At 37.9% G+C, this 25087-nt stretch overlaps 1 protein-coding gene across 1 annotated transcript in view; it reads right to left on the reverse strand.

Moving 5' to 3' along the window:
• Positions 1-23875, reverse strand: part of ASXL3 (ASXL transcriptional regulator 3) — a 186845-nt gene extending 162970 nt beyond the window's left edge. The window contains exon 1 of the mRNA XM_066353262.1: positions 23739-23875. Coding sequence (XP_066209359.1) covers positions 23739-23792 — 54 coding nt within the window. The 5' untranslated portion in view covers positions 23793-23875. The remainder of the gene's footprint in view (positions 1-23738) is intronic.
• Between the last annotated feature and the right edge of the window lie 1212 nt (positions 23876-25087).

A 25087-nucleotide genomic window follows, 5' to 3' on the forward strand; every position in this document is an offset into this window, starting at 1 on the left:
TCCCGGCCACGGCACACAGGAGAAGCGCCCATCTGCTTCTCCACCCCTCCCCCTCTCCTTCCTCTCTGTCTCTCTCTTCCCCTTCTGCAGCCAAGGCTCCATTGGTGCTAGAATAGCCCTGGTTGCAACAGAGCAACGCCCCAGATGAGCAGAGCATCGCCCCCTGGGGCATGCTGGGTGGATCCCAGTCGGGCACATGCGGGAGTCTGTCTGACTGTCCCCGGTTTCCATCTTCAAAAAGATACCAAAAAAAAAAAAAAAAAATTCCAAGCATTTTCCTAATATACAGCTTAAAGTAAGGTAACTGTGTTATATGAATTTACAAAACGGGGTCCGATAATTTATTTACATGATATATTATCATCTATTTTAAGACACTAATAAGGGCCTGGTCTCCCTTTATTTCCAGGTTAATGACACTTCAGTTTCTTCCATCGATTCTCACGTAAAATAGCTTGTAGACACTACTTCCGAATCATCCATCTTTGAATATTCTTGAATTTGCCAATGTCACTTGTAAAACACACATCTTTTAGAATTATACTAATTTAATTAAATAGCATTGATAAGTATTCTGCATGTAGTCTGATCAAAACATAATATAGTTTCACTTCCGTTTTGCTAATTCCTATAACGACATTAATGCAACCTATGATAACACTTCCTCTTTTTTGGCAGACCTCATCACACTGCACTCAACTGAAACTTCCAGATCTTTAACATTTGCTTCTGAAATCACATGCGTAATTCTGTGGCATATTTTCAAAATTTGACAGACATAAATCTATCTTTGTTTCATGTACTAGTGTTTATTTTAATATATTTTTGCAGCCTCTGAAATCTTATTATTCCAAACTGTGTGACTATCCATGGCAATTGCTATACTTTGCGGAGTTCACAAATTTGAAAATACTTATCTCAAGCTTCATTTTTTTAGGTTCAGGTTATTTGTTCAAGCTTATAAAGTTCTTTTGGAATCACTACTCTTCTGTCCAGCTGTTCAGTTTCCTTTTTTATATTCTGATATCCACATATTTGGCAAGCATGATTTTTATGTATTTCTGAAGTTACGACAGAGCTGAACAAAGCAGTGGAAAACAGAGCAATACACCATCGTGGCTGCCGCTGGGCTCTCCTTTCAGACTGATACTGACTGACAAATCAATATACTTTGTCTATAGATGTACAATCTGCTACAAATTCATTTAATTATACTATCACCCAGTTCATACTTGTCCATCACTTTTAAAAGAGTTTCATAATAGACTATGTCAAATGACTGGCTGAGATTTAGTTCCAACAGGAGCAACCTCCTGGTGTGCAAGTCTAATAATCCTATCAAAATAAATTAATTTAGTTTGACATAAATTAACTTAGTGAATCCATATGCCTTCCAGGGATCACTACCTCCATTTCTAACTGCTCACAGTCATCAGTTTAATAATACATTCTAGAATTTTACTGAGAGTTCAAGTAAAGCTCAGTAGTCTGTGATTTCAAAAATGTTCTTTTACCTCTTTGATAATAATAACAATAGCAAACACACAGCAGGTACTCTGCATCAACATTATTCTAAAGTGCATATGATCTCGCTTAATCCTCAAAACAATCACCTTATCTTATGGGGACTATTATCACCCTCATTTTGTAGGTGACAGATGAGATAACTAAGGCGCAGGGAAGTTAATTTAACTCTCCCAAAGTCACAGCTACAAAGTAGTAGCATCCAGATTTGAACCCACAGGGTTCATTTCTTGGGACAAATACCCTCCTGCAGGCGGTGATTGTCCCTATGACTATTAGCAGTGCCTCGATCACGTCCGTACGTTCTTTCAGCGTCTTGTCACTGATCTCATAGTTCCTCATTTCTTACCTCATCTAAAACACATTGAATATAACTTCTATGATACTCTCTCATCACACTTTGCTTTAAAAAAAAAAAAGCCTGCACTAATTTAAAAGTACAATGAAATATTTTAAAAATAAAAAATCATGCCTGATAAGACAGCTGCTGTGACTCTGGCTACTAATTTCATGGCAGCTAAAACGTAGAGGCCAACATGAGTCTCTTAACACCCATTAGCTAAATAAAAAACATTAGTTTGTCAGAGCAGATAAAGGTTTTCTTATTTCTAAACTAAGACAATTATCTTGTATGGATATTCATTCAGAAGCACTGGTGTTAGACAAGATCTTCAATGAGAGTTTCAGGAAAGCAAGCATGGGACAGATATAAATACTGTTGTAGAGCCTCTCATAAAAATCTAAACATAACAAAATATAACTGAGAATAGGTAAAATAATCCAAGAAGATAGTCTTCCCACAGTTAAATATAATTAGATTAAGATTATATACTCTGACAAGTTGGAGTTTATATTTTACTATTATAGATAGAATAATCTGAAAAAAAACCAGACTTGCAGATAGTAGAATCAGTACAATATTATGAAAATTAAGGAGCTTAATGCACATTTCTGTCCACATATGGGAGACTAAACAAACACATGTCATGAAAAATCTATGGTCAAAGGCAACAATCTCCTCAGGATAACATTCGGAAGCAGCAGGTAGTTGAGACCCCAACTTCACATATTACAGGAATCCTTACAAGGTGCTCCTATTAGTAACAGCAGGCAATACTTACAGAATTCTAGAAAGCATTTTGTAATAGAAACAGGAGAGTCACTTTTACAAGATTTTGACTTATGTTAATGTATATAATTCTTACAATCACCTATCAAGGTAGGTATTATTTCTTTGTAAGTGAGAGAACTGAGACACAGATATGTTAATTCACTTATATCAGGCTATTTCTATGTGATAAGAAGAGCTGGGATTAAAACCCATGTCCTTGAATTTCAAGTGTTTCACCATTACAATATACTACCTTGTAGCAAATAGCCCAACCTTACTTGGAGGGTAATTTAGTAGTACTATTAAAATATAAAAGGTAGGCAGTCCAGTTTGTTGAACTTAACCCGTCTTTAGGTATTTTTCTTAAAGAAATTCAAAGACCATCCTGCAGGCTTATTGAAACATTATTAAAAGGAAAAAAAAAAGACATAGCCCAAGAAAGAGAAAGACAGTTAAATCAATGAAGGCAGATAGACACAATAAAAAGAATACACAGCCATAACAAAGAAAATAGGCAGTGACACAGAAGAGTATCTATGAGAAACTGATTAAGAAAGATGAGCAAGTTGAAGAACAGTATGCATAGAGGAAGCATATATTCAAGTGCATGTGGTATACATATACACACAACCATACCCACAACACCACCCAGCACCCCCCATGCAATTCACATCATATAAAAATATTCAAACAGTAAACAACTGTCACCCTGGAGAGTGTTAGAAGAGCAAAAGTAGAACAGGAAATTTTATAAGTTTTGTTTTTAGATGCAAGGTACTTTCATAATCTTTAAACTGTATGTTAATTATATAATCTGTATTATATATTTTATGTGATATATGTTTATAATATATAATATTTAATAACTAATTTAAAAATCAGTTGAGTACAAAATAAGTACTCAAACAACAAAAGAAACATCTATAGACCTTACACTCTAATGCACGGTGAAGAAAATAAAATATAGGCATATTGAATTTTTTTTCCAAAGTGAACATTACTCATCCTTCAATCTGAGTCAAGAAAATTCTTCGGTGTTATTCTCACAGACTAGTCTGACATGACACAGCATCCAGATGTAGCTGCCAAAAGGAATTAGCTGTAAAATATATCTTGCGATAATTGTAGAAAATGACTTTTTATACGGAATTATTTGATTCTGACCACTTAAATGTTGAAGAATGACAAAGACAATGATACTTGCTTTGTCACAGTTAATAGCAGCCCTTTCCTCCTGACTGTAGTTAAACAACAGCATTATCTCCTCAATAATTCATTGATTTAGCAAATATTTACCAAGCATACACACACACTACAATGAAATACAATAAAACATGTTATCACCATCTCTGGAGACATGTATCCTCTGGTTTACTACAGTTGTGGAAGGGAGGGTGGCAAACATATAATTTACTTAGAAATAGATTTAAAATAAAAGGAAAGAGACAATGCCATATTCCTTAATATTCATTCAAAATGCCAATTTAGTTTATATAAAATCACCTTTGCCTACCCTGTTCCCAGGAGCGACACTATATTTCAGATTCTATGCAGTAGAGATAACCATCATGATATGTTGGTTTTTGTTTTATTTTGCTCGCTCTTTTATTTCTGGTACCTGCCACACTATAAGCACTTAAAAAGTGCCTAATGGAAAGAAAACAAGACGAGTAAGTGACAAGGAAAAATTGATGTCCTAAATTTAATGGGTTTTGTGAACTCCTTATTCTCCATTTCTTAGAAATACCCTTTCCTACTTTGACTTGAATGGGAAATGTCATATTTCCGTAGATCCTAAAGAGTGACTTACTAATAATGGGGTGGTGGGGTGGCAGAGGGCAGGAACAGTTACGCAAGGGGGGACAATCACTGATCTTCCCCATGATACATTAGCCTAAAGCTCAAGAAAACAAATCTCAGTTGCTTTCTCATAATAATCCCATGTGCTGGGCCCCTGGGAGTTGCTGGATGCCCTGTTCCCAGCCATTTGAAAGAAGCCAGGTTCAGAAAATAGGGCTTCTGTAGAGAGAAGTAGAGAGAAGAGCATCCTGGACACATAGATTCCTTCTTTTCAGGTGTTACTGAGGACTTTTAGTCACCTATATTGGTTGGTGCTTATACAGGTTTTCCAAAAAATTCTTCTCAATAAATTGGTTAGAGTTAAATTTTAGTATCTGTTTAGAGCTAAATGTTCGTGACTAATGTGTTTCTTTCTTTTCTTTTTCCAAGTGAGAGGAGGGAGATAGACAGACTCCCTCATGTGCCCTGACCAGGATCCACCCAGCAACCCCCATCTGGGGCCTATGCTCTGCCCATGTGGGGCCATGCTCGCAACCGAGCTTCTTTTAGTGCCTGAGGGAGAGACTCCATAGAGACACCCTCAGTTCCCAGGGTCAGCATGGTCTAACCAATAGAGCCATGGCTGAAGGAGGAGAAGAGAGAGAGAAGGGGGGAGGGTTGGAGTAGCAGATGGTTGCGTCTCCTGTGTGCCCTGACTGGGAAGAGCTGGGCCAATGCTGTACAACTGAGCCAACTGGCCAGAGCTGACTTAGGTACTTCTTTTTTTTTTTTTTTTAGATTTTTTTAAAATTCATTTTTAGATAGAGAGGAGAGAGAGACATGGAGAAAGAGAAAGAGGGAAGAGTAGGAAGTATCATCTCCTATATGTGCCTTGACCAGGCAAGACCAGGGTTTCGAACTGGCGACCTCAACATTCCAGGTCTACACTTTATCCACTGTGCCACCACAGGTCAGGCCGGTATTTCTTATGCTAAGTATTAAGCCCTTAGTTGATTCTTTTCACAGAATTTTTAAGAATTATAAAATATCTAATATTTCTAAGTCTGATGTTACATTTTGATTCCATTAGAAAATGAATAGAAGAGTAGTTATTAGTAAAACTTTTTCATCATTGCCAAACTAAAAATCTTAATCAAATAAAACTCAAGAATGCAAGTTTGTCAAATATATACTTTGACCCATCCAGAGATAATAGTTTAAAAAATATAAACAATTGTATAAAACTAGGAACTCACCAGGTAAAGGTATAGATAATTTAAAAGAGTTTTTTACCTAGAACTCAAGTTTGATGAGTAAAGAATTTCTGAATACCAGGCTTCAGAAAGAGGGCTATTTTAAAAATATACACGAATCAGGTATATTAATATTCTCACAATATGACTAGAAGGCCTTTTATATGCCAAAAGGTTTTATAAGGTATGTGCTTCCCTGTTTTTCATTGGAGTTGTGCATAAAAATCTACCATAACTGTTTATACTAAAAACCAACTCAAAGATCTCCCACAAGTTTACTACACTCAAATAATTAAGATACCATTAAAGTATTTACACCAAGATTTATGCTAAATATATTCTTGAGGCAATTACTTTAATATGCTACTTGACATACTTACTACCCACCTTAGTATTAGCCAAGTTTTCCAACCCTTTCCCTTCTACCCCCCCCCCCCGCCTTTTTGGTCCTATTTGTTAAAGTATGTGCTAGAGGAATTTAGGCTATATTTATCAGGGCACAAAGCAAACAGAACTGGTTTCAATCAACCAATATTTGTTGATATGAAGTATGGGCTGAGTCTCTTTAAGGAGGTAATGGAACATTAAAACATACCTTTACCAACAAAAGAGTCTTTATGAAATCAGATAGTCTCCATTGCTTCCTAGCCTTCCCCAGTCCTGATTTTACCAGTACAGTTTCACATGGAACCAGGCTGGGAGTTGATTATACTATAATGCTATGATTAGATGTCAGAATGAAGAAAAATGATTAGTTCTGATGTGACCAAAATATGTATCCCTTTGAAAGAAATACAAATAACTTACCTATTAACCGACTCTAAATTAGCACTTGCATAAAGTCTTACTTAGATTTTTCCCAGTGGTTACCATTCAGCATTATCAAATTATGCCTGAAGATAAATTAGGCCAGATGTTGTTCTCTTAGATTCAATCAACTACAGGCAGTAGGCACGAGGCCCACGAGGAATCAAACCCTCCCCGGGAAAGCTATATGTAGGAAATGCTTTGAGAGTTCTGTTAACTACCTTGGCATTTAGGTTTAAAGAGGTAAATAACTACACCAGCCATCAGATACACAGAACATAAGGGGAACAAAGTGTGAAATATTCTGTAGGTATACTCATGCAAAGGGAATATAAATGTAAAACATATCACCTCCATATTATTGGGAATTAAATGGAGATCTGTTTTGTGACCCTTGCAATTCACTGGTGACCTTATCTATAATAATAATACATACCTATACCCTATATAAAGGGCAAAAAATCTTGAAGATAAGGAATTCACTGAAAATCAATGTCTCCTGCAGATAAATTATATCATAATGAAAAACATAACCTAACATGTACAAGGATGTTCATTAACAACTCGATCCCATTTGAGCACAAGATTGGCAGAAAATTCTAGGAAATCTAGTTTTGAGTTTTTGCTTTAGATCATGGAACAGATATGGCTGCACACTGGTAAACTGCAGGGCTGGAAAACACTGTCCATCTGGTTTAAGATGCATATGGTCAACACATTCCTTGTGGTATGAAAGTCTGCAGGCTTTCAAGACAAGTTTTCTTCATTTTTTCCCCCTTTCCCTACATGAAGGAGTAGGGCTCAACGGGGAGTCTGTCAGCTGTCAGGAGTTTTGTATGCTTTATGGAGAGAAGAGTGAAAACTGGAGGGAGAGATAGCCTGAGGGTGACTTTGCTCTCAATAGAAGGGAAATGTAGACCATAATCTCAGGGACAGACTGGAAAACATAATCCTTTACTGGGGTTGCTCCTCTCCACCAGCTCTCCTCTAGGTGCGAGGGAGGGAAAGAGGGAGGGAGGGATGGAGAGAGGGAGAGAGTGAAGGAGGGAAGGAGGGAGAAAGAGAGAGACAGTGAGAGATAGGGAAGGAGGTATTATTACAGTGTCTGCTTTCCTCTTCTCAGTGGTGTGGGATAACTGGCCATACCTTTTCAATGAAACACAATTTGTCTGGACTTGGAAACTTGAACTCATTTAAATTGTCCAGGTGCCCTTTTTCTATCTAACTATCTCGGAATTCAATTCCCTGTTAACAATAATCGTTCTACTCTTTCTAGTCAGAAAACGTTCCTCCCTAAGAGACAGACAGAAGAAAAGGCAATTATTTTAGAAAGCAGATATATAAACAGAATTATCTTGAGATAAAATATAAAAGAATTGTCCTTGTAATGAAAGTTTTCTATTGTTTACTAGTTTAGAAATACTGGAGAAGATAATTCTACAAAGCAATTTAATGTAATGAAGAAGAAAAAAAGGACTTAGCTTTGTTTGCTTTACTTACCTCTGAAACATGTAACTATGCATTTAGTGTCTCATAAACAAAGGTAACAGATAGCCTAGAATAAAACAAGTTTCGCTATAGGACTTGACCTGTGAAATCTCAGTGGATTAAAACAAACACTCATTTCTCACTCACATCTATATGACCAGCCAAGAACCAGGCTGACTAAAATTCTACCTTGTCACTGCTTCTGTGATCAACACAGCAAGGAAAGAAGTAAGGTGAATCACACACTGACTAGAGGAAATAAGACAACTCACATTGTAATGCCTAACTTCAAGGGTCAAAGAAGTCTAATGCTACCACATAACTCTAAGGAGATAAAAATGAGTGAACTGTGCTTCGACCCATTGACAATAACAAAATATCCAGTCAACCATGCATCATAGACAAAAAAATTTAGCAATTTAGTAGAAGACAATCTTTTTTTCCTCTATAACTCTAACCAACACAGTTAAAAATAGATGCACAAACAGAAAGAAAAATATAACAATACAGTAAGTTTTCTTAAAGTCCTACTCTGTTTCTTCATCATTTATCTTTGTACATGACACCATTAATGTGCTTAAAGTTGCCTCTTTCCTAAAGCTGCCTACTACCATCACCTACCAAGAGTAAGAGATAAAATTTCATGAAAAGATGGAGTGGGAAGACTGGACTAATTAAGAAAGGGCCTCAGTCTCTACTGCAGCTTTTAACAAATGCAAAACTGTTTAACCTTGACGAATCTTGCATTTTCTACCATGAAGCTGAACTCAGTAGTAAACTCTGAAAAAATAAATAAGTAAAAAAGCAGAGTCGTTAGAAGATTAAAAGAAAATGCAATATCTGTATTTGCTCATTGATTTTTTCCCCTACTGATAGTCTATCTAATCCTATTTAGTTACCAGAACTTGATTTGTAAAGATAACATTAGCTAAAAAATGAAAAGACAGATATCTAAAAATTGGAGAAAGGATGAAAAGAGAGAAGATTTTTTTTACATTTAATAGTGTCTTTATTTCTTTTTCTCATTTCCTTATTAAAAACTTTGGTGGATTAAATGTATTTTTTAATTCATACACAATAGCATCACTGCCTAGAGCAGACCATGAATAACATCAGTCCTAAGTACCATTCACTTTCTTCCAAAGTGAAAGATATGGTTAAATTTGCACAAAGCTGGGGGAGAAAATAAAAAGAGGAATAAAGAAGAAATTTTCAAAAGCACTATCATAGTTTCTTTTAGCAAAGAAATTCTATTAGATGAAAGAATAAGAAGTGATAAAAAATGTTCACAGAATTCTACTTGAAATAAGGAGTCACTGTCTTATTCTGATCTAATCTCAATATTCAGAGAAATGAGTGTGATTTATGCTATGACTAAGAGAAGTTTGCTCTCTTATAAACTAACATTTTCTAAAAATCATGATCAACACCGTGATGAAAACTTGGCATTTAGAAAGTGAATAAATATATTTACTTGCATCCAGAAAGTAACTGGGAGTTTCATTCAGAATTATATAAATGTATTGTGAATTCAGATCCTAAATTGCATTTAACTACAACATGTTATAAATATTATATATGAATTAGTTATATATAGCTCTAAAGAAACTGGTCAGTGAGTGAAAATAGAACAGAAGCCATCCATAACTTTTAGCCTCTAAATAAGGAATGTAAGTTTCAAAGGAAACAGACCAAAGAAATCTTTAGAATTTTTGTGATTGCTGCCATGGCTTGAACATTTTTTAAATGTACAATGAATATCATAAAAATAACCAGAAAGCCTGACCAGGCGGTGGCACAGTGGATAGAGTGCCAGACTGGGACATGGGGAGACCCAGGTTCGAAACCCTGAGGTTGCTGACTTGAGCATGGGCTTACCAGCTTGAGCGTAGGGTCGCTGACTTGAGCCCAAAGGTCGCTGGCTTGAAGCCCAAAGTTCCTGGCTTGAGCCCAAGGTCGCTGGCTTGAGCAAGGAGTCACTCGCTCTGCTGTAACCCCCTCGCACCCCCCCAATCAAGGCACATATGAGAAAGCAATCAATGAACAACTGAGGAGCCAAAACAAAGAATTAATGCTTCTCATCTGTCTTCCTTCTTGTCTGTCTGTCCCTATCAATCCCTCTCTGACTCTCTCTGTCTCTGTCAAAATAATAATAATAATAACAATAACCAGAAAGAATGTATGAGACAGTATCTTCATTAATACACCTAGAGCTCTAAAGGGCAGACATGGTTTCAACTGCTACACTACTTACTAGCTGAGCAAGTTAATTTACACTCTCTAGATTAAAGGTAATGGCATTCATCAATTGTTTTTCCAAAATATTTTCCATCTGCTTTTTATTGCTGTCTTTTTATGATTTTCCTTTGTTCCCTATAATCCTTGTGTGGTGATCAATCATGTTACCTGATGTTGGCCATTGCTACTGATGAGGAAGGCAGGACAAAGGGAAAACTTTCCTGGGATTGGCTTTAAGTAATAATAATGATGATGACATTGATGATAAAGAGGCAAAGGAGGATAGGGAGGGGAGAATAGGTAAATCAGTAGATAAGTAGGAGGTAGGTAGGTAGGTAGGTAGATAGATAGACAGATTGAGATTCTTTTTATGTTGGTGTGCTAAGTTTGGAGGACACATGTCTGGGGCGCTAGTGACTATATTAACTTACCCAAGACTTGGACATAAAAAAATAAGTACAAAAGATACAGAGAAAGCAAACATCTTGATGGTATTACCTAAACCTCTATATCTACTCATACCTGAAGTCCACCCTTTAATTTTTCAGTTATGTGAGCTTCCTGCTTAAACCGGTTTTAGTTCATTTTATTTCAGTTGCAACTGAGAGAAACTGAAGTACATAAATGAATATTCTAAATCTCAATTTTGTAATTGAAAATATGTGTGTAATATTACAACATGTATCCTAGGTTTGCTCTTAGGATTAAACAATATAATGCACATAACAAGTAAGTGCAAAGTCAGCCATATAAGTACTCAATAAATATTAGCTCTTAGCTATTAATGTTAAGTGTTACTTTAGTAATTGTAATTTTATGATAATTGATATAATAAGACTACATCGTCATTAAATCAGAATCCTACATTCTCAAAAGGAGGCCATGACACCAAATATATAAATGTTTTAATTACATTTATAAAGAAGATTATTTACTTTGAAAACATTTCCAATCTGTGTTGTAATCTGTGTACTAGATGATTCTTCTCTTGGTTTGGAAGTAATAGCAAGCCATGATAGATCATCATTGCACCTTATTAAAATCCAACATCAAAGTTTACTTTTAGGTTTTAACTGCACTTCTCAACTTTAAACATACAGAGAAGAATCTCTTGGGCTCGAAGTAGTTTATTTTTTTTACATTAATTTCCTAAAAGTCAAGGTCCATATCTTATTTCATTCATATGTCAGCTAACATAATGACAAAAATTAAATCCTTTCGGTGCCATTAAGCATGATGATTACTAAATTATTATTCCAAAGAAATAAAAGGTACTGGTAGCTGAAAGTAGAAACACTTAGAAAATCTATCAGTTGTCCAATTGATTCTTGGAAAATTTAATCCCTTCTCTAGATTGTACAGTACCAGCTGAGCAATGACACAGAAGTAAATTAAGACATAATTTTTATAATTCTACTGATCTGCTAAAAAAAAGCTTTTAAAGACGTTTTTCTAACAGCTCCCCTGAAAAAGACTCCTTTGACTCATTCAGTTTATTCAACTGCATTCAGCACTAACTTAACATGAGGTAGTACATTAGGCTCTCAGGAAATAATTATAAGCAACTAAACAACTAATTACATTGTCACAAATAAAAAGTGCTTTGGGAACATATAAAAGTTTCTCAAAGAAAGAGGAAAACTGAAGGAATTGTGGGAATTTACTAGATAAAAACAGGGAAATGATGGGAAGGAGGTCTTTACAAAAAGAAGGAACAACATGTATAAAGTCAAGGCAAAATATGGGACAGTGTAATTCAAAGCTTATTTAACAGTACTCTTATATGACTGGTATTTAGAATGCCAATGGCAAGGCAGTCAAGCAATGAAGTTGGGGAAGTATACAAAAGACAAACCTAAAGTATTCTGAAACCAGTAGGACTACACTCTTAGAATGATAAGCTATTAAGAAGTTTTTGAAAAGGAGATATTGTGTATATTCCCAATTAATGACTCCAAATTCACTCTCTACCCAACTCTGTAACCCAGTAGTCTGACACCTATGAATTTCCTCATTGAAGATTCCCTGTCCTCTCTGGCTTCTCGGCCAATAGGAGGCACCAACTGGAGAAGAGTGAATGGAAATGGAAGGAGAGCAGGGTCAGAGTATGGATGTCCATGTCTCCTCTGAAGCACTGCTATGTTCTACTACTTATGGTCGCAGTTTCTGTCACACACTGTTTTCCTAAACTCACAGCCCACACCATTGCAGTAAGCCACTTCTGGCTCCTCTTGGCTCCTCTAGCCTAAAGGTAGTAACAGCTTCCTGGCTGATGATATCCTGATTTTCCTCCCTATCTTTTGTTCTTTTCTTTTACTGTGCCCTAACTTTCTTTAATCACCTCTTTGAGATAGTGCCATCTGTTTCCTACAGGAACTAAGACTCAAGGGGGTACCACAGACCAGTTTCACCTTTAGTTAGACCTCAAGGGGCACCATAAATCAGTTTTACCTTGAAAAAAAAAAGTTAAGGATGCAATAAGGAGAATTGTTACAAGTGGAAGCAAGTCTAGAGGCAGTGAAACCAGTTACAAAATTGCTGTAGTGATTTAACAAGAAGGATATTACCAGCCACTATCATTAACTGGCATCGTCTAACGTCAGACACTGTACTAAGTACATTACATACATTATCTTACTTAGATATTCCAACCACTCTTTAATGTTATTATTCCCTTTTAATAGACAATGAAACTAAAATTGAGAGATGTTAAATAATTTGCCCAAGGTCAAACACATAGTAAGTGACCGAACTGAGACTCAAACATAAACCTTCCTGACTTTTAGGCCCATCATTCATCTATATTTTTTCCCATATACTTCCAGTGTCAAGGTAAATTATAGTGTAAATGAGTAATACTGTAGTATCTAAATATAAGAATTTGAAGATTTGAAGAAAAGGAAATAAAACTGACAGAGTTTGGTGATTATGGAATAACAGAAAAATATAAAGAGGCATTAACAGAGATAGTAGTGGCTTTCACTGAAAAATTAAAAGGAGAAAAGAGACTTACTGGGAGAAGGAGATGGGGAAGATACGAAGTATTCGGTTTTAATCTTGTTGACTTTATTGTTGCTATGAAATGTGAATGGAATATTTCCATACAGAATTGAAGAGACCATATACACCTTCTAATCAGTGCTTAGTCACTGAGGTATAGAAACGGAAACTGGAGTCTGACAATTAGATGATTAGATGCACGTACTTGTAAATTATTTTCTTTTTCTTTTTTCTTTTTTTTTTCTTTTAGTAAGAGAGAGAGAAAGAGAAAGAGAAAGAGAAAGAGAGAGAGAGAGAGAGAGAGAGAGAGAGACAGTAACAGACAGGAAGAGAGAGAGATGAGAAGCATCAACTCATAGTTGTGGCACCTTGGTTGTTCATTGATTGCTTTCTCCTATGTGCCTTGACCAGGGGATCCCTTGTCCAAGCTGGTGACTTTGGGCTCAAGCCAGTGACCATGGGGTCATGTCTATGATCCCATGCTCAAGCCAGCGACCCTGTACTCAAGCTCAAGCTGGTGAGTCTGCACTCAAGCCAGATGAGCCCACATTTAAGCTGGCTACCTTGGGGTTTCAAACCTGGATCCTCAGCATCACAGGCCAACACTCTATCCACTGCACCACTGCCTGGTCAGGCTGCTTGTGAATTTGAATCTTGAATATGAAATGCAAAGACATACAGCTCATAAAACATGCATATGATACATTGTTGGCAAGGGCAGTATCCTATGTCAGCACCAAGTCACAATGGTGACCATTAGCAGTGGTAGTGGTGCCCAAAGAAATAGCCCAACGACAGTATTTTAGTAGCATGACTTCGTGTGGTTTTGCTCCTCAGCCTCTAGTGATACATGCCTATTTTTCCAGCCTGGTTTTTCAGACATCTCCTGATGATTATATGAATTACTTTGTGGCCTCCAAAAACTCCTTTTCTATTTAAGTTAGCAAGAATTGACTTCTACTGCTTGTAAGTCATAATTCTGGCTGATAAAAACAACACAGTCATTGCTGCATTGGGTTAAGTATTAGGAGGACTCTTTCTATATTGTTCTTAAATCATTGCAAACCCATAAGATAAATACATTAAATCTGATAGATGATAAAGAAATTTTAGAAGACTTCAAAGAATTCACGACCTGGAGGGAATACAAAGCATTAATTAAGTTCTATACCACAGCATGACTACACTTCTAAAGCAAAAAAAGGTAATAGGTCAACACTAAAAAGTATTTATACTCTAGGTACCAAGTAGGGTACACATAAATTCATCCACAAATATTTAAGATAGAGTATTAAAATTGTAGAACTTCAAGGATAAAGTTAACATGTAACAACTCTCAGATGCAAAAAGCGCATTACTTCTTAAAATTAAAAAAGCTCACCACAAAGTATCAGAACCATTGATGCAAGATCATAATGAAGATACATTTCCAAAGTACTAAGGGTAATAAATTGTCAACTAAGAGACTTTTATAACTAGCTAAATTATCCCTAATGTGAGGGCAATGTAGGATCTCTAAGTTTTTCCTACCAAGTTTCTCCACCACTTTTTTTTTTTAAAATAATAGATGTGTGAAGCTTTGCGAAGGGATCCTCCATACCATGTGCTTGGGGGATAATGCTTCCTAAAGGCTGCTCTTGACCACTTTGGTACACCTAACTTGGACTATTAAATTACTGAGGACAGGAAGAATTTAGGGTATGGATGTACGGATAAGAGTGAAAGAATGTGGCCATTTGCTCACTCTTTTCTAATTCTTATAACTTGAAGTGACTCTATAATTAATTCAAATACAACATTTTAACAAAAAGTATTTAAAGGGCAAGTAAAACAAAAACATTTTAGATATACAAAAACTTTATGAACCCAGAGACCTTCACTTAAAAGAAAAATATGTTAAAGGAGGCAATTTAGAAAAAAAAGTATGATACAAAAACATAAAGTTGAACACAGAAGTTGATAAAAAAAAAAGTTAGTAAATTTGATTAACTACTATTAAAAATAACTACTTTGTTGTGTTTTAAAGGAATATGAAATAAATCTAAGGCTGTAGATATTGTTCAATATGGGGAGGTTGGTGTAATGTATAAGGATAGAACATGCTAAATTCTGCATATCGTTAGGGAAAACAATCATATACCACTTTTAAAAGGTGCTGCCAATATTGAGAAGACCTGTTGGACTTTAATTTACAGGTAATTAATCACAAAAATTTTTAAGCAGAGGAATGATTCAGTCTGATCAGATTTGTTCTGAGAAGATAAATACAGTTCTAGTAAGCAAGAATTGGAAAAGAGATTAGGGATAAAATTCATTGGAAGGTCAAAACTATGTAAAATATAGTGAATGAAAGAGAAGAGCTAAATGTGAGCTATATAAAGAAGACAGAACTTACCACTCTTCACAGATACCATGTGTTTAGGTAACATAGATAAGTGTCTCCCAAAGGGGAATGCTGTCACATTCCTCTTTCCGTGCCCAATGTATAAATACATTTGTGGAAAATACGCAATAGCTGTTGCTAACTGGGTAAGTTTCATTTGAAATATCCATAGTACATAAAAATAAACAATAGGAATTGTTAATATATTTAGGGAAAAGATCGAGGCTGGAGTCCTCATTATGGGAGAACTGCCATTGGGTGGGTGAGACTGCCAAAGGTGGGGGGACAATAAAATTTTAAAAAAGGGTTGGCAAAATTCTGAGACAGACAGATCAGCACCAAAAGGGAAGCTGAGAGTAGAGGGGATCGTCAAGCAAGCAGGAATGGGTAAGAAAAGTAAAGGGAAAAGAACAAGAAGAATATCAAATAGTTTAATTCAAAATGTTTTAATTGAATTTTTAGAATTTAAGAGATAAGAAATTAAACTAAATGATTTAAGAAAGACGATTTCCGAATGCAACATTCTGAAGAACTATAACACATACTTTAAAGGAAAGAGATTTTTTTCATAAACATTCTTTTAAGTAAGATTATCTGCATGGCAGGGGGGAGGCAGGGGGGGAGAGACTGGAAGGTAATATGGAATTCTGACAGTCCAGATAGCAGCTTAGTACTGTAACCATGTCAGCAAGGTTTTGATATGTGTACAAATTATATATGCAGTCATTTATTATTGAAATAAAAGAAAAAACTAAGAACAATAAACAACAGCCTCATTATATCATGACTTCTCTACCAGGGGTCCCCAAACTTTTTACACAGAGGGCCAGTTCACTGTCCCTCAGACCGTTGGAGGGCCGCCACATACAGTGCTCCTCTCACTGACCACCAATGAAAGAGGTGGCCCTTCCAGAAGTGCGGTGGGGGGCCGGATAAATGGCCTCAGGGGGCTGCATGCGGCCCGCGGGCCGTAGTTTGGGGACGCCTGTCTATGACTGAGCTGGGGGGGGAAGCCCTCAAATTCTATCTCAATTACTAATTCCTTGAAATTATTATAACAAGTTCTAATTCATTATAGTTAACAAAATCTTGAATATGCCATCTGTCTTCTATGAATAAGAAGAGGTCAATTTTATTCCCTTCTTTATCTTAAGTCACATGTAATATATTCATAAGTCAACTAGTGCATAGCTAATGAAAAATGAAACACTTGCCAAAAATGCCAATTGTGGAATTATTTTAGAAACCATTATCTAGTTTTTCATGGGCTAATTTATGCTAAAAATATGCAAAATAAACCAAGGTATCACATAGTAAATTATACTTATATGTACACATACACACTTAGAAATAATGTTACAATTTCTAAGCTTGTCCACTAAGCATAAATTGCACTGCCTTGGAGAATTCCTCAGGTTCTAAAAGTTTCCACCAAAGCTAAGGTCTTAGATGTGATTTAAGTTATATATTTCAGCTATTAAAGTCAATGTTCTGACAAGCCCTTTGGCTCTAACCCTAGGGCATGAATTTCCTTAAAACTACAAAAGAATGTGGCAGAGGGCTATAGTCAATCAACCTGGTGAAGTGCCTATTCCCAATTTAGTGTTGTCAGTTGCTGACATTAAAACCAGCAACAGTTGATTGTTACCACTTCAAGTGGGAATATTGAGGGAAGAGGAAAGGTAGGTGTCTAAGTTCAGGCTGATAAAGCTGTTAATTGCTACCCTTTTATGTAGATTTGTATAATAATGAAAACAATGTGGCTAATCATATAATGTTTCTATTTGTTCCCCAAGGGCTCTTCAGGGAAAGTTTCAGTCGGGGCTAGATTTCCCCAGCTACCAACTGTGCAGGGACAAAAGCAGAACAATCAAGGCACTCAGGGCTGGCAAATAGCTGAAAGTGGTTCTATACAGATGCCCCTCCTCCCAGCCCTATTGGGAAGGGCCCAGAAGCTGCTCCTGACAATCTCTAGGGGAGAATTTAAAATGATAAATTTAACAACAACAATAACTTCATGCAGACTTTTGATGATTAAAAAAGAGAGAGAGAGAAAGAGTGAAAAATAAATAAGCAGGCAATCTGAAAGAAGTCTGATGCAGGCTTGGATCCACCATACAGCAAATCAGTTAAATTTACATCTGTTAAAATGCCAGTATTATGTTTTAAAAATCAGAAAGCATGGAATCTAAAAAGATCCTATGTCAGCCTGCTCCTTAAAGACAGGGTGACGATATTGGGCACATCATTAAAACACACTAGGGGACCAAGTTGCCGAGATTACCCTAGCTGCCTACTGATCTCAAGAGAGTATTTTAGGAAACAAAGCACTCTGTATATGTTTTCTACAAGTGTGTATTGCTTACTGATGTTTACTTTACAGTAACATCATTTGCCTCATTTGGTGAAGGATACAGGATAGAAAAGTTGTTATTTTAAATAAAATATTTCTAACATCAATTCTGTTACCAGACTCTATATTACCAAGTAATGAAAGTTTCAGATATACCCCAAGACCACCAATGTCTTCTCTCCATAAGGGATAGTCTTTGTGTTTTGTTTTAACTCTCTTTCTGCTACCACCAACTCAGCAGCACCATGCACCAATTACAATGACTAACTGACATAGAAATGTCTTTCAAATTCTTCTCCCCAAAATAATTTTCAACTTTACTGCAGTGCCTACCCCCTCAAGTTTTCTAATACTTCTAGACTTATCTGCTCAGTGGTCTCTGGACCATCCTCTTTCCTGACTCTACACCTTTACCCAAACAGTTTTCTCAGAATGTTCTCTTGTCACTTGTTTAATCTTACTCATATTACAAGGATGAACCAAGTTTCATCTAATCCATTAAACCTCTTACAATCATTCTACACCACATAGCTTCTCCCTTCTGTAAATCTGTAAACCAGCACCTGCTTGATCGTTCAAGTGACAACTACGGATGGTGTCTGCTCAGTCATCCTCCAGTTTTTCCTGTCTCCTCTACTGAACTCTATACTCCTTGAGGATATAGCTTTGTATCCTCCCAGCATTTGAACTGTATGTGTAGGAGCCCTCAAAATGTTTAGGGACCATATTTTACATTTCCAATGCATTTCAGTAAAGTGCTGAATACATTATCAAATATCAACTTTAATTACTTTACAAGTTAGCTTCTCTGTAGTGGAATTCCTTTACAGGTATAACTCTACAAGTCTAAAAGCTAGAGTATGCCAAGAAAAGAATCAATTTCTGACATATAAAGAATCATCTGCTACCAAAGAGTTTGTCAAAGAAGAGAAAAACTTAAGACTCAATTCTCAAAATTCCCTTTCATGTTAGCAGTAAATAAAAGCTTAACAACTTAAACACTAAGTTCACATTTCCCCTTATTTCAAACACATTTTTTTCAACTTGAAACTCATTTTGTAAAAAGTGGAGATTGCTAAATTCTCCCATCTTTTAAATTACAAAATGAAATTTTAGGTTCCATATCTGAAAGAAGAAATAATGAGATATAGACATAAAGAGATGATATTATGTGTCAATCACAGAAAACAGCTGCATCAAACCAACTAAATGTAAGCGATTGAAAATAAAATACCATTTGCCAAATACATTAGCCAGGCTTGTAAGCCAATAAACAGTGTCACAACTATGCTCTTGTGCACCTTTGGGGCTTACCCCAAATCACAAGCCAAAATGTCCTCAACTGTTAACAGCCTGGTCATAACCAAAAATCTAAGCACCACTAACAGTGAGAAATGCCAAAAGCAGTACGAATGCTCTCTCATCCATCCCCATGTTCATCATTCCTGAAAAATTATGCTTATTTCTAAAACACAAAGACAAAAGGCCAAGCAACCAGTAAATTAGCAATTATGAACTATTTCCTATTTTAACAGCTACCACTACCATTCAGCTTTATTTTCTAGAAATCCTAACAGTTTATTTAGAATATAATGCAATATGAATCTTCAATGTGCAAAAGAGTCACAAAGATTTCCTCTAATTAAAAACCCCTACTTAACTTTTCATATAAGACAATTTACAAGATAGCAATTTCTTTAAAACATCCAACAACCCTGTTATGGCATAATATGTGCCTGTTTTCTCCCAACAAACAATGAGGCAAATTTGCCATTTAAAATCTTTTTCCAAAGGTCACCTTGAACAACCAAAAAAGAAAAAAAAACACTCATATTCATTATCTGTGTGAATGTATCTAAACTATGAGCAAAAAAATCAGCTAAGTTACCAAGCACAAAGCTACTGAAGATTGTTAAAATTTATTTTCAGGTGCCAGTAAGACCAAACAAAGATTATAAGGAATGAAATAAATGGGAGGAAAGTCAGGGAACAAATTAATACGTTGAGCCATTATGTTAACAGCAGCATTCCCTATAGAACAAAGTGATGAAACTATCAAAAAGCACTTCTAAAAGCAACAACATTTTTGCATGTCAAAAAAAAAAAGAATTAACCTAGAATAAATATATAAATAACAGTATGTTCTGTGTTAAGTCAGTAACAAAGAAACCCCTTAGTGCAATAAAACAAAGTCCTGTCAAATCCCCATTTTTTACAAAGAAGCATGAAGATCCTTTCACAATGGTTTAAACTGTATTTATAGTAACAGAGTGAAGACTTGAGATAAAAGTCAAAAAGATTAAAGTCAAAGCCCCAGCTCGACATGAGTTATGGTTTTGATTTTTATTCTCATTGTGGTCTACAAATATTAAGACAGAAGATATTTCCATGTGATTATGGGACCCTCTGAGACTCTACAACCTTAGAAGAGCAGATAAAACAGATGAAAATGCATCTGGTTTGGGAGCAGACTCCATATTAAATGGCAATGCGCAAAGTAACAACCACAATTGCAGAAAGAAAGCCGAGGGGGAGGGGAGGAGGCTGAAGGCTGAAATTTCTGCGACTGATGCAGGGCAGAAAGGGGGGGGGGGAAGATGTGGTATTACTGTTTTAAAATGGCAGCCTGTTAATAATCACTGCATTCCTGAAAATACAAGGAAATTATACCACCATTCCTTCTCCTAAACTAAGCAAGCCCACCACACACAAACATGATTACATACTTCTTGAGAAAACTGGTAGAGCTTGATAGCTGCATCTCTCTCTAAAACAAAATCCCTGGAGTTGCCACTCAGAGTTTATAGATTTAGAGACTGTATACTTTTCTCACAAAGAAAAAAACAGAATCTGTTGTCAACTGGAAGTTCTTAGTTACTCCGGAAAGAATTGTTCTTCCATATATATTTTTCTTAAAAATAAATGCAAAGCTACATTTAAACATAGCTTTTGGTCACAGTTCAAAAAATCTATTTTGCATTTCCTCTCTCTTTATATCTTCTCCCTCAAGATAATCACTCTCTCTCTCACACACACACCCCAGTTGTATGTAATACACACTGCATGTATTGGAAGGTTATTCTTAATGTTAATTGGGATAGTCTCTCTTCAGTTCATATATTGCATGTACCACATACTGAGTTGTATATTTTCAGTCCATCCTTAGTATTTACTTTTAAAATCAGATACATGGTTTAACATTTGATGAAGAAAGGCTAAAAGTCTTTAACAAGAAGCACAGCAAGGGGCAGTGTAGGATATGTAATGATAGTAGTATTTGCACCACAGAAATGCTTTAAAAAAAAAAGCATTTTCATTGAGTGTAAATGAATACTATCAACTGTAAGAGTAAAAATGTTTTTCATGCAAGCTTGTTAAAGAGTCCAAGTCTATATACATTCATGTAATCATAAAGAAAGAATGAAAAAATGTCACTATTACCCAAATAGATCGTTTCTCTTATATTCACAAAGTTAAGAATAATCAAAAGTCACTTACAAATCACAAATTTCTGGAAAAGGTATTTCCAGTACAATTACTTGCTATTTTATTCAGTATTTTATTTCAACTGTAACATTTTGAATACATACACATTTGTACAACTACCAGGGGAAAAATAACGTGAACCAAATTGAAAAATTACCATAACTACTAGTTCAATATGTCTGGTTAAAATAGAGACATCTGGTCTATCATTAATTCTTTTGTGTTGATGACTCCTAGTGTGTCTTTTCCCATCAATGAACTTTGCAAGAGAAAAATACAACTTTTAACAAAAAAAATGTGACTCAGAAATCTATTTCAAGATTTTTCAATACAGATATATTATGGTTAGATCAAATAAAGCTCACTGCTTTCAAGAATAATTACATACACTGATTGAATACAAATGGTTAGCTTTAAATTCCATCAGAATAATGTTGTTAAAGAATCCTCTGCAGGCAGATATGGCTAATTCATGAACCCTGATTTTAAAATATTTATAAACTGACACATTGTTCACTTGTTTAAAATACATACAGTGAAGCTCTATAATAATATTTGATTGCCACTACAAGGAACCTGAATAATACATTTTCAGAAGCCTTGCCCACCCCCACACAATTCTGAATTAAAGGCTGGGCAAATAATAAGTAATATACTATGCTCTAGCAAAAATTCAGTGATAACATCAATCCGGCATCTACTTAACACTTACTGCTCACTTTTCACATATTCTTCACAAATAAGTTTCTTCTCCCAGACGCAGTTCATTAGAGAATGACTATCACCTGCCCATTCATCCACAGAGAGTGAATGATTTAAGTGATTAATACGATTCCAGATAAGGATAGAAGTCATAACATACTCTACCACAAATTAAGAAATGAAGTAAAGGGGCCTGGCCACTTCCAATACCAATAACTAGACTGCAATTAAAAAGGACTTTTGTCACTTCTTCGCAGGGCAACAAGACCAATTATCTAAAACCCTTTGCTAGAATCCAGAGACACACCAGAAAGGCCCTTCAACCAAACTCAGATAATTACTTTTGACAAATGTTCTTCGTGAGCATGATGTAGTTATTTAAAACCACACATACACACACACACACACACACACACACACACACACCCACCCACCACAGTTATAGTAAAATAACCTTTGCAAAACCAACCCAATAACATGTCCTGGGGTCCTCCCCCCTCTCACTTCATGCACTCTGCTTTCTTTTGGCCAATTTATAACAGATAGTAAGTTGGTGAATAAATATTTAATTTATGAAGCCAAAACTCTGAGCTTCAAATGTAATGCCTTGCATTCCCATGAGACACACTGTATAGAAATATCCTTTAAAAAATCCATTTACAGCTGTCCTTTAAAAGAAGAAAAAAAGAAAAACCCACACAACCACATGCATCAAACCAAAGACGCCGCCGCCCCTCTGCCAACCAGCATTTCTATAGAGACATTCTTTCGATGATTAAAACGTAAGCTCCGAAAGGTTCAAGAGAAGGAAAAGCAGCCAAGTAACACCCGCCCAGGAAGCCAGCAGTAAAATACACCTAGCTGTACATTCTTAATAACCTCCCGCTACAAATGACACCGACCCAACTTCGCCAAACGCACACACCCCGAAACACACACTCACAAATTGCACACACGTGCACAAAATGTACACACAAACATCGAGCAGAGCACAATACCTACAAACACAAACGAACTTAATCAACACAAAACATGCACGTATCCGTGTGCATACATAATACACACGACACGGCACACAGATACGCAACGACCTAGCCCACATGCACACGCCCCACAAGTCCGTATCGGACACACACCGTGCATGCACGTGTAAAATGTATGAACTCACAAACACCGAACATACACACAGACCGTGCACAGAGTTATTGATGAAAATTCCAAGGGGTGGAAGGGCCAGGAGGGAGTGGTAATTGCCACACAAAGGTCTCCGGAGTGGCAGAGAAGGAAGTCGAGTGGGGCCGAGTGCTCGGAAATTCGCCCGTGGAGAAGGCACAGCCGAGCCCGGACAGCAAAGTACCAGGAGAAGTGTCCCGGGCGGTCCCGGGCGCGGCGGGCGCGGGGCTCTCCCCGAGATAATCGCGGCGCCCGTCCGCGCGCACGCAGACACACGGGGGCCCCCGGGCGAGCCCACTCCCGCAGAATAACAAAGAGCGGGAGCCCGGCGAGCGGGCGGCGGGCAGGATGGAAGTGGCCGTCGCCGCCGCCGCGGGCCGGCGCGGAGCGAGCAGCGGGGCCGGCGGGACGCGCGGACGGCGGGCGGGGGGCGGTACGTACCAGGCGGGCAGCCTCGGCCCAGGTGCGGTCCTTCTTCTTCCTCTTGTCTTTCATGTTTGCATCTCATTGATGGTTCTGATGATGACGTGGGGGATTCCACGGGGTGCTCGGGGTTCGGGCGCGGAGACAATGACCCAGTGACCCGGTGACCCGCACTCGCTCCGCGGGGGGAGGCGCGCGGGCAGCGGCGGCGGGTGGGAGGGATGGAGTGAGGGGGTGGGGTGGGCCGGGTGGGGGCGCGCGGGCGGCGGCGGCGGCGCGCGGCGGGCGGGCGGGCGGGCCGGGTCCGGGCGGCGGCGGCGGCGGCGGCGCGGGGCCGTGGACGGGGGCGGGGGAGGTGCCGGCCGGGCTCGCTCGTGCGGGGCTCGCGCTGCGCCGCCGCCGCGGCCGCCGCGGTGACAGCTCCGGGGATGCTCCGTTCGGCCCGGCTCACAACAATACACTCTGACGTCACAGGGAATGGCGACGCGGCCGCACACTCGCCGCGCTCACACTCGCGGCGCTCACACTCGCCCTCTCGCGCGCACACCCGCGCACACTCGCCGCGCGCCCCCCACTCCAGCCACGCCCTGAAACCCTCGCGAGACCCCTCTCCGTCCAGCCCAGCTCCCCAAATCCGCGGGGCGCTGCCGGAGGGGCGCAGGCCGGGTGTCCCCAGCCCCGCTCGGGCCGAAACCCGCGGACGCGGTGACCTTTGGAACTTGGGAACGAGTCCGCTCCGCAACTCGATGCCTCCGTCCTGTGCGCTCACACTCGCACACCCACACGCTCTCTCGCGCACACACATTCCGTACTACTCCCCTCTGCTGGACTCCTTTAACCCTTTTCTGCTTGGCTGGGTGGATTCCCAGAGCCTTGTTGAAAGGGTACAGAACCAGCCTCTTCTCCTACGGAGCTAACATGGAACGTGCAACTTGACACAACGTTGAGCCGCCTACATCATCTTAAACAATGCAAGACTAAGGAGCTGTGGTGTTGGATCAATGCCGTGTCGTGCCGTGCCTTGGCACTAGTTATTTTTAAATTGCGTACACTCATCTTTCTGTAGCGTAAAACATACTACATATGTAAACAACTGCACAGCTAAAGCATGTGTGTTTTTTTAATTATTTATCATTGCCAGGTTTGGGATGCATGAAGAGTTGGATTATTAACCTTGTTAGCGAACTACCAGAAAAATAAATTAAAAAAGAACTGTGAAGACTTGAAAGTTTATTGTAACCTTTCCAGCTTCTTAGACCGCTGGTGAATTGTGTAAGTCAATAAAGTTATTGTTAAGCAAAGAAAGAAATAGCTCTGTGACCCACACAGTAATTATGTGTGTATTTATCTTGAGTATCTTAAAAACA

The sequence above is a fragment of the Saccopteryx leptura genome, chromosome 11 (assembly GCF_036850995.1).
Source record: "Saccopteryx leptura isolate mSacLep1 chromosome 11, mSacLep1_pri_phased_curated, whole genome shotgun sequence".
Lineage (NCBI taxonomy): Eukaryota > Metazoa > Chordata > Mammalia > Chiroptera > Emballonuridae > Saccopteryx > Saccopteryx leptura.